General features: G+C 45.6%; 1 protein-coding gene across 1 annotated transcript; it reads left to right on the top strand.

Annotated features, from left to right (window-relative positions):
- Positions 1-480: 480 nt before the first annotated feature.
- LOC311122479 (E3 ubiquitin/ISG15 ligase TRIM25-like) lies at positions 481-14274 on the top strand (the record flags this gene model as incomplete). The annotated part of the gene is made up of 5 exons (XM_084196826.1): positions 481-1087; positions 12875-13108; positions 13185-13337; positions 13475-13529; positions 13766-14274. The coding sequence occupies exons 1-5, from the start codon at positions 497-499 to the stop codon at positions 14272-14274; spliced, it is 1542 nt and encodes a 513-aa protein (XP_084052952.1). The 5' UTR covers positions 481-496.
- Positions 14275-14873: the final 599 nt, after the last annotated feature.

Consider the following 14873-nt stretch of genomic DNA (forward strand, 5'->3'; position numbering starts at 1 on the left):
AATACCCACACTGTAATGTAAAGTATTACCTCATTCTCAATGATCAGTCAATACATACAGTATTCATTTAAACTACAGTATATTGTATCAATATCAACCCCCCCCCCCCCCCCCCCCCATTACAACAAATTATTAATTATTATAGACACTTATAATCAGTGTTATAACACATAAGTGTATTATAAGGCATTATGAAGCTTATTATAATAATTAGAATATGTACTTCATAGGAACTGTTACCCTTTATATATTCTAACAACTCATATTTGTTAGATTTATTCCAAATGAAGGGCCCTAACCTAGAAACTAAAATATTTGTCTCCCTCTCCACATTGAACGCAGTTCTCTCTCTATCCCTCCCTCCCTTCCTCCCTCTAACCTCACCTATCTGGCAGATCCAGAAAGTCCTCGCCCTCCCAAAAACTCACTTCTGTGGAAACGAAACTGATCTGAGTGTCTGTGTCGTCTGTCTGTGTGAGAGTGAACAACCGTCCAAATGGCTCAGCAGGGAGTTCTGCTGGACCAGGACCAGTTCTGTTGTTCTGTCTGTCTGGATCTACTGAAGGAGCCGGTCACCATCCCCTGTGGACACAGTTACTGTAGGAGCTGTATTGAGGGCTGCTGGGATCAGGATGTTCTGAAAGGGGTCTATAGCTGTCCTCAGTGCAGAGAGACCTTCACTCCAAGGCCTAATCTGAGGAAAAAAAACATGTTGGCTAAAATGGTGAAGAAACTGAAGAAGACAGGACTCCAGGCTGCTCCCCCTCCTGCTCTGTGCTATGCTGGACCTGGAGATGTGGCGTGTGATGTCTGCACTGGGACCAGAAAGCAGAAAGCCCTCATGTCCTGTCTGGTGTGTCTGGCCTCTTACTGTGAGACTCACCTCCAACCTCACTATGAATCTCCTGCTTTCAAGAAGCACAAGCTTGTCAAAGCCACCGCACAACTACAGGAGAAGATCTGCTCTCATCATGACAAACTGCTGGAGGTTTACTGTCGTACCGATCAGCAGTGTATCTGTCTGCTGTGTGTGATGGATGAACATAAAGGCCATAATACAGTGTCAGCTGCAGCAGAGAGGACTGAGAAACAGGTAAGACCAGAACTACTTGTTGGTGACTATCTGATAAACAAAGAATTAAAGATACAGTAGGAACTAAGTCTGTTTGAATATGAGAGAAATCAAATGAAATTGATCCTCAGCAGAACAAATATGAACACAAACCTTGAGTATATTGAGTTTGATCCAAATGTATCACCATTTTCTGATGTCAAACACTATTATCATTCCGAATGCCCTTTAAGAGTTCAAAGTTCAGTCTCAACCCCTTGATACATGTACACCTACCATAAACACTATAATCATTCACTTAGCAACATAGAAAATGTCATATGGTAAAGGGACTTCCTCAAGATTTTAGACCTTCCTCTCTATGTGCCCTATGTCACATTACTATACTATTGATCTACTGGACAAATAAAGCTTGATAGCTCATTGAAGAGTGATTCTCCACAGAGGCAGCTGGGGATGATGCAGCAGAAGGTCCAGCAGAGATTCCAGGAGAGAGAGAAGGAGCTGAAGGAGCTCCAACAGGCTGTGGAATCTCTCAAGGTGAGTATTGTTGACCAGATGAGACACACCATTTCACTTATCTCCTCCAGTCAGAGAGAGAGAGAGAGAGAGAGGGGCCCCTATCCAATCCCACTGTTGGGAACAGGCTGTCTGGACCCCTGTCAGAGAATAGACTGCTTAATGTAACTGACGGGTAATGAACCCGGGTCTACTGTGGGAGAAACCATCATCTTGACCAAAAGGACATTCCCTATTGTTCTGACTGATTTAAAGTCGCAAGCGGCTCTACCTCTTCACATAACCATGAGTAACCATGAGCGACTCATGTCTGCTATACATTAACAGGGAGCTCTCTCTCTCGATTCAATTAAATGGGCTTTATTGGCATTGGAAACATATGTTACATTACCAAAGCAAGTGAAATAAATAATAAACAAATCAGAAATTTACAGTAAACGTTACACTCACAAAAGTTTAAAAGGAATAGAGACATAAAAATAAATCAAAATCAAAATCAAATGTTATAATTCAAGTGCAAACAGAGTGAGCCATTCGCCAGACCGAGTTCTGGAGGTGAAATGGAAATGAATGAGGGAGAGTTAAGTGAGGTAGAAGGTGTGGTGAAGAGCTCAGAACCAGAGCCTGGCATCAATGGACATGATAAAGAAGAATCTGGTGCAGTAGGAGTTACATTGTTGGAGAAAGTGGATCCATACCTTTTGGCAGATCCATTTGTGGTTTCATGTTGGGTGGGAAAAGAGTTGGGTGCAGTTGAATCAGTGAAGGAAACCTGTAGTGGACTTGTGATATTTGTCTGTGTTTCTTCTGACCAGAGGGATGGGCGCTCCGTGTCACGCAACTTGGGTCAAGATCTGTTTCTTGCTTTGCTCTTGGGAACAGGGCACCATTGAAAGGAGTGATTTCTGGGGTAGCGTTAAGTGTGGAGGTGGAGCAATTCAAGTTTAAGCTTCCTGGTGTTTGTGATGCCTGCCGTTTGGTGCAACACAGACCCGGTGGTGAGCGTGGTGAAACAGAGTAGTCACTGTCAGTCCTTTTGAGTTTTGAGTCTTTACCGAACAAAGTCATGTTAGGATATATCAGTTCTCATGTTAGAACTTTTTGCCGAATCCACTGTGCTGATTCAGGTGCAACGTTTATGGTCATGTTGCAGCAGTTTGTAGGAGGGAGATCCAAGATGTGGGAAGTGTGCAGGAGGGCATGGGATAGGGATTGTGTAGTTTCGGTGGATAAAGTTGTGTGTGTCAACTGTTGGGATGCCCATGTTGCTGGGGATCTGAAGTGTCCGGTGTGAGAGAGGCAGGTTGAGGTGGCTAGAGTCAGAGTAGTGCAGAAGGTGTCGTATGCTGAGGCAGTGAAGAAAGTAGAGGAGGATGGGTCAAGGGTGAGAGATCCTGAGAGGATCCCTGTTAGTAGTAGATCTGTGCCAGCACAGAGGGATAGGCCAACGAGTGATATATGCTTCAGTAAAGTTAGCTTTTAGCGTTCATAGCAATGGTTATCAATTGTACAGCAGAAATGGAACGTAAATCACAGAAAATAGATGTTGTGGTGGCAGCTGCAGAGAAGTATTTGGCCATACAAGATTAGACTTCAGAAGAGTTACAGGGTGTGTTGAGTGGTGGTGTCCCGTCCTCCCAGGCCGTTGGCATGGTGCAGGAGCAGATAGGGTCAAAGTAGTGGAATGGGGTAGTGGGTATTTAATGAGTGTAGGGTTAGTTGGAAGGGTGTTTTTTTTATTATTATAATTACCCCTTTTCCCTTTTTGTATCACAAAGTGTAATGGATTTATATTATAGTCCAGTTGAGGGCGGTAATGCAACATATTGGATGCCAACCGCCGTTAAACTCCAAAGAAGATGAACCATTATATTATGGCTATGTACAGTGTTTTAACGATGTCTCTGTCTCTCATTCATTAACTTTCGCGGTAGTTGGTTGTGTGGGTCTCTGGTTATGAATAGGGTGCTGACAGACAATTGTTGATGGATATTTATAGAGCTCTGATCAGGACGACAATTGATTACTGGTGTACAGTTTATGGAACAGAGGTAAAGACTTTGCTTCAGAAGCTGGACAGAATCCAGTATATAGCTTTAAGGATATGTATTGGTGCATTTAAATGAACATCTGTATGTGCCTTACTGGTGGAGGCAGGTGAGATGCCTTTGTACAGTGGGGAGAACAAGTATTTGATACACTGCCGATTTTGCAGGTTTTCCTACTTACAAAGCATGTAGAGGTCTGTAATTTTTATCATAGGTACACTTCAAATGTGAGAGACGGAATCTAAAACAAAAATCCAGAAAATCACATTGTATGATTTTTAGGTAATTAATTTGCATTTTTTTGTATGACATAAGTATTTGATCACCTACCAACCAGTAAGAATTCTGGCTCTCACAGACCTGTTAGTTTTTCTTTAAGAAGCCCTCCTGTTCTCCACTCATGACCTGTATAAACTGCACCTGTTTGAACTCGTTACCTGTATAAAAGAAACCTGTCCACACACTCAATCAAACAGACTCCAACCTCTCCACAATGGCCAAGACCAGAGAGCTGTGTAAGGACATCAGTGATACAATTGTAGACCTGCACAAGGCTGGGATGGGCTACAGGACAATAGGCAAGCAGCTTGGTGAGAAGCCAACAACTGTTGGCGCAATTATAAAAAAATGGAAGAAGTTCAAGATGACAGTCAATCACGCTCGGTCTGTGACTCCATGCAAGTTCTCACCTCGTGGGGCATCAATGATCATGAGGAAGGTGAGGGATCAGCCCAGAACTACACGGCAGGACCTGGTCAATGACCTGAAGAGAGCTGGGACCACAGTCTCAAAGAAAACCATTAGTAACACACTACGCCGTCATGGATTAAAATCCTGCAGCGCACGCAAGGTCCCCCTGCTCAAGCCAGCGCATGTCCAGGCCCGTCTGAAGTTTTCCAATGACAATCTGGATGATCCAGAGGAGGAATGGGAGAAGGTCATGTGGTCTGATGAGACAAAAATATAGCTTTTTGGTCTAAACTCCACTCGCCGTGTTTGGAGGAAGAAGAAGGATGAGTACAACCCTAGGAACACCATCCCAACCGTGAAGCATGGAGGTGGAAACATCATTCTTTGGAGATGCTTTTCTGCAAAGGGGACAGGACGACTGCACTGTATTGAGGGGAGGATGGATGGGGCCATGTATCGCGAGATCTTGGCCAACAACCACCTTCCCTCAGTAAGAGCATTGAAGATGGGTCGTGGCTGGGTCTTCCAGCATGACAACGACCCGAAACACACAGCCAGGGCAACTAAGGAGTGGCTCCGTAAGAAGCATCTCAAGGTCCTGGAGTGGCCTAGCCAGTCTCCAGACCTGAACCCAATAGAACATATTTGGAGGGAGCTGAAAGTCTGTATTGCCCAGCGACAGCCCCGAAACCTGAAGGATCTGGAGAAGGTCTGTATGGAGGAGTGGGCCAAAATCCCTGCTGCAGTGTGTGCAAACCTGGTCAAGACCTACAGGAAACGTATGATATCTGTAATTGCAAACAAAGGTTTCTGTACCAAATATTAAGTTCTGCTTTTCTGATGTATCAAATACTTATGTCATGCAGTAAAATGCAAATGAATTACTTAAAAATCATATAATGTGATTTTCTGGATTTTTGTTTTAGATTCCATCTCTCACAGTTGAAGTGTACCTATGATAATAATTACAGACCTCTACATGCTTTGTAAGTAGGAAAACCTGCAAAATCGGCAGTGTATCAAATACTTGTTCTCCCCAATCTATGTACGGCGTAAAAAATGGTCATTATCTTATTGGGTTAGGTTGAAAGGCTGTGAGGTTGAGCATCCCACTGCTACTGTTCTAGATGACTGTTGGGAATATACTAGTAGACAAGGCAGTGGTTTTGGTTGGACAGTTGGAAAGCTTGCTGATGAGAGTGGTTTGAGGGACTTGGAGGTTGGCCCTTCTGTGGTGATAGGGGATGTTCCTCCATGGTTACTCCCAGACCCTGTTGTTGATCTAACCTTGGTAGAGAAAAGGAAAGATTGGTCAGAAGTCAGTGATATAGTGAAACTGGTTGACAATTACATTGGTAGAAGTTTTTATGCTTTTTTAATGCTTTTCACAGATGGATCCAAGGACCCAGATAGTGGGCTCACAGGAGCAGGCGTTTACGTTCCTGAATTTGATGTGCAGATATGTAGAAGACTAACAGATGAACTGTCAGTATACTCAGTTGAACTGTTGGCGATAATAGTTGCCCTCCAATGGGTGGAGGACGTACAACCTGTTAGAATTATAGTATTCTCCGATTCTTTCTGTATTGAATAGTTCATCATCTGGTAAATCTAATAGGAGTGACCTGCTATTGGAGGTATTAATGTTATTATGGAGAATTGAGATAATGGGTGTAGTAGTGAGATTCTGCTGGGTCCCAGCACATTCTGGTGTGGAAAGGAAGGAAATTGTAGACCAGTTAGCTAAAAGAGCTTTGTAACGAGATATAATTTATATTAATGTTCCACTGGGTAGAGGTGAGGCCAAATGTAAGATCAGAGCCATTTTGATAGATGTGTGGCAGAAGAGATGGTACTCTGAGCACAAGGGCAGGCATTTATATGAATAGTTTACAGTTTTACACAAAGGTCGATGGACCAAGATTCAAAGGTCAGATTAGGAAGGAAGAGGTGGTGTTTACTCGATTGCGCTAAGGACATTGTACATTGATCTCGTCATTACATCTGGTTGGCAAGCATGGGAATGGTTTGTGTCTGGAAGGTATGGTCGATGAAATGGTGGAGCATGTGTTGTTATATTGTTGTAAGTATGTTGAAGAGAGGGAAAGATTGAAGTGTAGGGTCATTGAGGTTGGACGGGGCTGGGGGGGTTTGGAAGGGATTTTGGGGATGGGGGAGGGTCTATTAGAAGTTAGTAGGGCTCTTCTTTATTTTCTCAGAAGTACTGAGTTAGGTAGGAGGATTTAGAAATGTTGGAAACCGTGATTGACCACACACTCCAGCACAGTAGGTGGCGGCATGCACCTTTAACGTTGGTTTGTGGACCGCCATTATATCATAGAAGAAGAAGTTGGTTGCGTGAGAGATTTGTGGTTCGAGAGGAGGGCTACTATTCTTTTTTCTTTTGGTTCTTGCGTATTTTATGAATTTATTTTCTCATGGTGGAGGGTTTGTTTATTGGTTTCCACTGTTTATCGTTTAGAGTTGAGGGGGGAGTAGGGGTAGTTTGTTAGGGCGGCGTGATGGCCTCAACTGAGTGGAGAAGAAACTCTGTCGCTTCGGGTGCGTTCCGGAGAAAGGTGTGGAGGAAGTTTTGCTCATGGTCGGCGAACAGGTTGGAGCGGAACATCTGCACTCTGCATCCAGAATTAACAAGGCGGTGGTTGTGTTAATGAAAAAGGTTTGTCTTGTTGTGAGTGGGATTTTTGTGAGGGGTGTGTTGGTGCAGATGTCGCCTCTTTCGATAAGAGTTTTAGTGGCTAATCTGCCTCCGTTTATTGCTTACGAACAGACCGCAAGTAGTTGGTTAGTTTTGGTACATTTGCAAGTGGTTTTCGTGTGCTCTTGGCTGGGTGCCAAGCGGAATCCGTTAAACATGTCTGTTTTCATAGACAAGTGTTTGTTTCTTAACAAACTTCAAGGTTACACAGGGGAGGGGGGGAACACAGGGTTTGCTAGCACAGATAGTTTTCGGTGTTTCTAGTGTGGGGATCATCAGTTATAGGCTACAAGCAGCAATATGATTGATAGGTAGGACAGGTATTGAACCCAAATAATCCCTACTCAGATGCGCTAACCTCAACCCTAGTAAACATGCATTATAAAAACCTTCTATATAAAATTATCTCATATTGGGAGTAAATAGCCTCTGAATAGAAAAGAAAAGACACTGCATCTTCCAGCCCACCAATAAATTACATAATGCAACCGTCGCGGTTAGCATATTTACCTCAACATGCCCCTCGCTTGCGTGAGAAGGCAGAGTGCTCATCATTATATTACTTCACAGTAATGTGTTAAATGCTTTTTCAGTCCTTCCTCTTGCGTTAGCAGTGTGGAAAGGGACAGTAAAAAGCTCAGGCAGGAGGAGTTTTCCTGTGAGGTGGAGTGGTGGTGTATCCAGGGAGAGAACTAAACTAATCTTCTGAAATGTCATTCATGGTCTTATGCTGCCATCTATTGGAATTTTTAAGCAACTGCAGTAGTACTGAATAAAATGTTTTTCCTTACTAATCCTTACTAAAATAGTGATTACTCAGAATTGCAAGATAAATGGCAGGGGTACCAGGAGGGAGGAGAGTAAATTTTTTATATTTTAGTCATTTAGCAGATGCTCTTATCCAGAGCGACTTACAGTTAGTGAGTGCATACATTTTCATACTGTCCCCCGATGGGAAACGAACCCACAACCCTGGTGTTGCAAGCGCCATGCTCTACCAACTGAGCTACACGGTAGTAGTGCATGGCCAAGTGGTGGTGCGCAGGCCCTGGAGAAAGCGGTGGTGGGGAGGGTTGCAGCTGGGCTACATGAGCTGAGGCAGGTTTCTGTAGTAACAGAGACTCCGGTGGGCGAAGGCTTGGTGGGCTCATCCCAGGAAATATTGCCTGTCATTGGGGAAGAGATTCTGATCAAGGGGGAAGTGCAGGGGGGCAGAGACTGGGGAGGAGGAGGACGGTACAGTGCCAATGGAGGAGGAGGAAGAGGGGGGAGGTGAGTCTGCGGGAGCGGAGGACAAGGCGTCTCGTTTTCAGACGGCTCATTGGATCCAGAGCTGACAGCCAGTCAGGCTGAGGGCCCAGTATATACGGTGAGAGAACTTTCTAGGTTCCTGATGGAGACTAAAGGGGAAAAAGAAGGTTCTGCTGGAGTCTTATTGGATTGATCCTGGAAGGTTTGTAAGGTCAGTACAACACGTGATGAAGAATGAGGGGTTTAGTGTCCTCTCACCCAGGAAGTGGTATAGGCTGAGAAAATGGGTCATGGGTTCTTAAGGGCATGTCTTCAGAATCTGCTTAAATTGATGTTTTTTTCTGGCATTGCGGCTTTATGGGCATCTCTACTCAACAGTGGTAGGCCTGATCACCGACAACGATGAGACAGCCTATAGGGAGGAGGTCAGAGATCTGGCCGTGTGGTGCCAGGACAACAACCTCTCCCTCAACGTGACCAAGACAAAGGAGATGATTGTGGACTACAGGAAAAAAAAGAGGACTGAGCACGCCCCCATTCTCATCGACGGGGCTGTAGTGGAACAGGTTGAGAGCTTCAAGTTCCTTGGTGTCCACATCACCAACGAACTATCATGGTCCAAACACACCAAGACAGTCGTGAAGAGGGCACGACAAAGCCTATTCCCCCTCAGGAGACTAAAAAGATTTGGCATGGGTCCTCAGATCCTCAAAAAATTCTACAGCTGCACCATCGAGAGCATCCTGACTGGTTGCATCACCGCCTGGTATGGCAACTGCTTGGCCTCTGACCGCAAGGCACTACAGAGGGTAATGCGTACGGCCCAGTACATCACTGGGGCAAAGCTCCCTGCCATCCAGGACCTCTATACCAGGTGTGTCAGAGGAAGGCCCTCAAAATTGTCAAAGACTCCAGCCACCCTAGTCATAGACTGTTCTCTCTGCTACCGCACGGCAAGCGGTACCGGAGTGCCAAGTCTAGGTCCAAAAGACTTCTCAACAGCTTCTACCCCCAAGCCATAAGACTCCTGAACAGCTAATCATGGCTACCTGGACTATTTGCACTGCCCCATCCTTTTACGCTGCTGCTACTCTGTTAAGTATTTATGCATAGTCACTTTAACTCTACCCACATGGACATATTACCTCAACTACCTCAACTAGCCGGTGCCCCCGCACATTGACTATGCAACGGTACCCCCCTGTATATATAGCCTCCGTAGTGTCACTTTATTTTACTGTATATATAGCCTCCCAACTGTCACTTTATTTTACTTCTGCTCTTTTTTTCTCAACACTTTTTTGTTGTTGTTTTATTCTTACTTTTTTGTTTTAAATAAATGCACTGTTGGTTAAGGGCTGTAAGTAAGCATTTCACTGTAATGTCTGCACCTGTTGTATTCGGCGCATGTGACCAATAAAATTTGATTTGATTTGATTTGATTTGATTGTGGTGATTTCCCTCCCACCTCTTATGGAGATTTCACGGTAAGACTTCCTTAACATGAACGGCGGCAAAGACTGGGGGAATATGTAAACCAAAAACATTTAAATGCCATGGCAGAAATCTTAGTGCAGGGGTAGCAAAAGAGGTGTGAAAGGGTAGGTTGTTAGTGTTTAGAGCCCAAATAATGACCTTGTCTTTGCTTTCATAAATGTGTCTGCACCTGGTCCTCTGTAGCTCAGCTGGTAGAGCACGGCGCTTGTAACGCCAGGGTAGTGGGTTCGATCCCCGGGACCACCCATACACAAAAAAATATATATATATATGCACGCATGACTGTAAGTCGCTTTGGATAAAAGCGTCTGCAAAATGGCACATTAAATTATATTATAGTACAGGGCTCAGTTCTCTGTTTCACCAGAGGGGTGGGGAAACCAAGAAAATCCCTTGTTTTACGTTTGTCTGATGGGCGGGTAACTTCTGTTGTGGGGAGATGAGGGAGCCTGATGGGTGTGTAACTTCTGTTGTGGGGGAGATGAGGCAGCCTGATGGGTGGGTAACTTCTGTTGTGGGGAGATGAGGGTGCCTGATGGGTGGGTAACTTCTGTTGTGGGGAGATGAGGGAGCCTGATGGGTGGGTAACTTCTGTTGTGGGGGAGATGAGGGAGCCTGATGGGTGGGTAACTTCTGTTGTGGGGAGATGAGGGAGCCTGATGGGTGGGTAACTTCTGTTGTGGGGAGATGAGGGAGCCTGATGGGTGGGTAACTTCTGTTGTGAGGAGATGAGGGAGCCTGATGGGTGGGTAACTTCTGTTGTGAGGAGATGAGGCTGTGGAGTTGTACTCTGATTTATAGAGGGCAGAACTCTGTGGTCCTCTGTAGCTCAATTGGTAGAGCATGGCGCTTGTAATGCCAGGGTAGTGGGTTCGATCCCCGGGACCACCCATATGTAAAAATGTATGCACATGACTGTAAGTCGCTTTGGATAAAAGCGTCTGCTAAATGGCATATTATTATTGTTATTATTATCCTGGGTTTTCTCAGGTTCTGCTCACAGACCTTTCCAAACTCTCTCTGTCACAGAGAAATCAAATAGACATTTCCCTGGCCTTTCACAATCTCTCAGCTGCTGTCTCTCAGACGGTCTGCCTGTGGATTATTATAAAAAGTTCTGGGGAATTATTTTACAGGACGTGTGTTGCGTGAGTGCGTCGGGGTGGGGGAGCTGTCGCTAAGCTGTAGACGGGAGGCTTTGACTCTCCTGCCCAAACAAGTAGATTTGAGCGACTTAAAGAACTGGAGGCCTGTGGCATTGCTCTGTTTGGACTATAAGGTCTTTACCAAGGTCCTCGTTAACAGACTGAAGTCCCAACTGGACTATATTGTACACAAGGACCAAACGTACTGGGTACCAGGACGCTCAATCACAGACAATCTGTTCATAATCAGGAGAAAGCCTTTGATAGGGTGGACCAATAAGTCAGGTGTTAGTTTAGACAAAAGACAGTGATAGTAAAGGGGGGGGTAGAAGGATAAATATTATACTATTGCAGATATTCCTTAAAGAGGTGGGGTTTCAAGTTTCTCCGGAAGGTGGTCAGTGACTCCGCTGTCCTGGCGTCGTGGGGGAGCTTGTTCCACCATTGGGGTGCCAGAGCAGCGAATAGCTTTGACTGGGCAGAGCAGGAACTGTTTTTCCGTAGAGGTAGGGGGGCTAGCAGGCCAGAGGTGGATGAACGTAGTGCCCTCGTTTGGGTGTAGGGACTGATCAGAGCCTGAAGGTAAGGAGGTGCCGTTCCCCTCACAGCTACGTTGGCAAGCACCATGGTCTTGTAGTAGATGCAAGCTTCACCTGGAAGCCTGTGGAGTGTGCGTAGGAGCGGGGTGACATGAGAGAACTTGGGAAGGTTGAACACCAGACGGGCTGCAGCGTTCTGGATAAGTTGCAGGGGTTTAATGGCACAGGCAGGGAGCCCAGCCAACAGCGAGTTGCAGTAATCCAGACGGGAGATGACAAGTGCCTGGATTAGGACCTGTGCCGCTTTCTGTGTAAGGTAGGGTCGTACTCTATGAATGTTGTAGAGCATGAACCTGCAGGATCGGGTCACCGCTTTGATGTTAGCAGAGAATGACAGGGTGTTGTCCAGGGTCACACCAAGGTTCTTTGCACTCTGGGAGGAGGACACAATGGAGTTCTCAACCGTGATGGCGAGATCATGGAGCGGGCAGTCCTTCCCCGGGAGGAAGAGCAGCTCCGTCTTGCCGAGGTTCAGCTTGAGGTGGCGATCCGACATCCACACTGATATGTCTGCCAGACATGCAGAGATGTGATTCGCCACCTGGTTATCAGAAGGGGGAAAGGAGAAAATTAATTGTGTGTCGTCTGAGTAGCAATGATAGGAGAGACCATGCGGCCGGAGAGACTCAATACAGCAGGGGTCTCTGATTTCTAAGCTGCAGTACTGAGGGCTGGAGCAGCCTGAGGAGGGGCCACCACCGTTTCCACCACTGCAAGTGACAGCAGAGACTGGGGACTGGCAGGAGAGTCCGGAGGACTTACTGACTTTTAACACTCTGAGCTTAGTGGGAGTGAAGGGGCATCAGTGGCAGGGGGTTGTGGGGGCTGAGAGCATGGCAGGGTATAGGTGGAGGGTGCTCTATAAGCTCCCAGTGCTGGAAAGGTCAGGGGTCGTCCAGTGGAGGGTATTACATGGAGCCCTGAACACCAATAGCTGGTTGGCTCGGGTTGACCTGGGAGTTGGGGAGGGGTGTCCGTTTTCTGCAATGACAGACTGTTCATCATGTTTTTTCTGTGTTGCCAGGGTAATGCCATTACTGTTGACGCCTTAGGGTTGAGTTTGAGTTGTACAAAATGATCAACAGTGTGGAGATGTTTCAGGAGGTATGGGGGCTCAGGGGGGCTGTCTGTACGGCTGGAGAGGAGGGGTTGGATGGACGGTTGGAATGTGGTGCTGGATGGTGTATTGTACTGTGGTGTTGGGTACTGGATAATGTGATTGTGTGGAGGTTGTGGTGTCACGCAATGTGCTTTTAGGGGTGGGGGTGTTAGTGTAATGAGGATGGCTCATTAAAGTAAGACAAGTCAGTCTCTCTCTCTCTCTCTCTTAACAGTGCTCTTCACAGGCAGCAGTGGAGGACAGTGATAAGATCTTTACTGAGCTGATCCGCTCCATTGAGAGAAGGCGCTCTGAGGTGAAGGAGCTGATCAGAGCCCAAGAGAAGGCTCAAGTGAGTCAAGCTGAAGGACTCCTGGAGCAACTGGAGCAGGAGATAGCTGAGCTGAGGAAGAGAAGCACTGAGCTGGAGCAGCTCTCACACACAGAGGATCACATTCATTTCCTCCAGGTAACTCAACTGCCTTAATACATGTGATATGAAATTAAAACTCTCAATTATTTGGTTCTGTTCTCTCACTCTCTAGAGTTATCAGTCTCTCTCCAGTACCAGTGTATCTTCAGACTTACCCAGCATCGTTGTCCGTCCTCTTCAGTACTTTGGAGATGTGAGTAAGACTGTGTCTGAACTGAGAGAGAAACTAGAAGACGTCCTTAAAGGAGAATGGACCAAGATCTCCACTACAGGTGTGTTGAAAATAACAAGAACATCAACTTTAGACCATTGAAAGTTCCTTACTAGTCATATACATGTGGAATATGGTATGATGATAACATTCCCTCTCTCTGTGAATGTGTTTGTGTGTCTGTAGTGAATATAGTGGATGTTGTACTGCCTCCAGAGCCCAAGACCAGAGAACAGTTCTTACAATGTGAGTCTCTTTATTCTGAAGTAACTAACAGTCTCTTTTTACTGACACTCCTAACAATCCCTCTAGAAATATATAGCAATAGTAGATCTAATCAAAGACTGGGTATCTATCTGACTCCTCATATTTCTCTGATTTGATCTCTGCTGTGCTCTAATCAAAGACAGGGTAGATACAGTATCTGACTTAACTTATTGTTCTAACTCCCCTCATTGGTCTCTGCTCTGCTCTTCTCCCAGATTCCTGTCAGCTCACACTGGACCCAAACACAGCACGCACACGCCTCTCTCTATCTGAAGGGAACAGAAAGGTGACCTATACAGACCAAGACCAACCATATCCTGTTCATCCAGACAGATTCACCATCCATTGTCAGGTTCTGTGTAGAGAGGGTCTGTCTGGACGCTGTTACTGGGAGGTGGAGTGGAGTGGGTGGTGTGCTACAGCAGTCTCATATAAAGACATCAGCAGAACAGGGACAGATGGTGGATTTGGATACAATAACAAGTCCTGGAGTTTAGAGTACTATAGAGGTAGTTATTTGTTCATACACGATAATGTTATGAATACAGTATCAGGCCCTCAGTCCTCCAGAGTAGGAGTGGACCTGGATCACAAGGCAGGTACTCTGTCCTTCTACAGTGTCTCTGACACAATGACCCTCCTCCACAGAGTCCAGACCACATTCACTCAGCCCCTCTATCCTGGGGTTTCTATCAATGGGACTGCTGAGCTGGTTAAATTGTAGTAGGGTCCACATAGATACTAGTCATGCTGGTGTAGTCTATAGCTGAGCTGGTTAAACTGTAGTAGGGTCCACATAGATACTAGTCATGCTGGTGTAGTCTATAGCTGAGCTGGTTAAACTGTAGTAGGGTCCACATAGATACTAGTCATGCTGGTGTAGTCTATAGCTGAGCTGGTTAAACTGTAGTAGGGTCCACATAGATACTAGTCATGCTGGTGTAGTCTATAGCTGAGTTGGTTAAACTGTAGTAGGGTCCACATAGATACTAGTCATGCTGGTGTAGTCTATAGCTGAGCTGGTTAAACTGTAGTAGAGTCCACATAGATACTAGTCATGCTGGTTTAGTCTATAGCTGAGCTGGTTAAACTGTAGTAGGGTCCACATAGATACTAGTCATGCTGGTGTAGTCTATAGCTGAGCTGGTTAAACTGTAGTAGGGTCCACATAGATACTAGTCATGCTGGTGTAGTCTATAACTGAGCTGGTTAAACTGTAGTAGGGTCCACATAGATACTAGTCATGCTGGTGTAGTCTATAGCTGAGCTGGTTAAACTGTAGTAGGGTCCACATAGATACTAGTCATGCTGGTGTAGTCTATA

The sequence above is a fragment of the Coregonus lavaretus genome (genome assembly GCF_964263955.1).
Source record: "Coregonus lavaretus genome assembly, contig: HAP1_SCAFFOLD_1251, whole genome shotgun sequence".
Taxonomy (NCBI): domain Eukaryota; kingdom Metazoa; phylum Chordata; class Actinopteri; order Salmoniformes; family Salmonidae; genus Coregonus; species Coregonus lavaretus.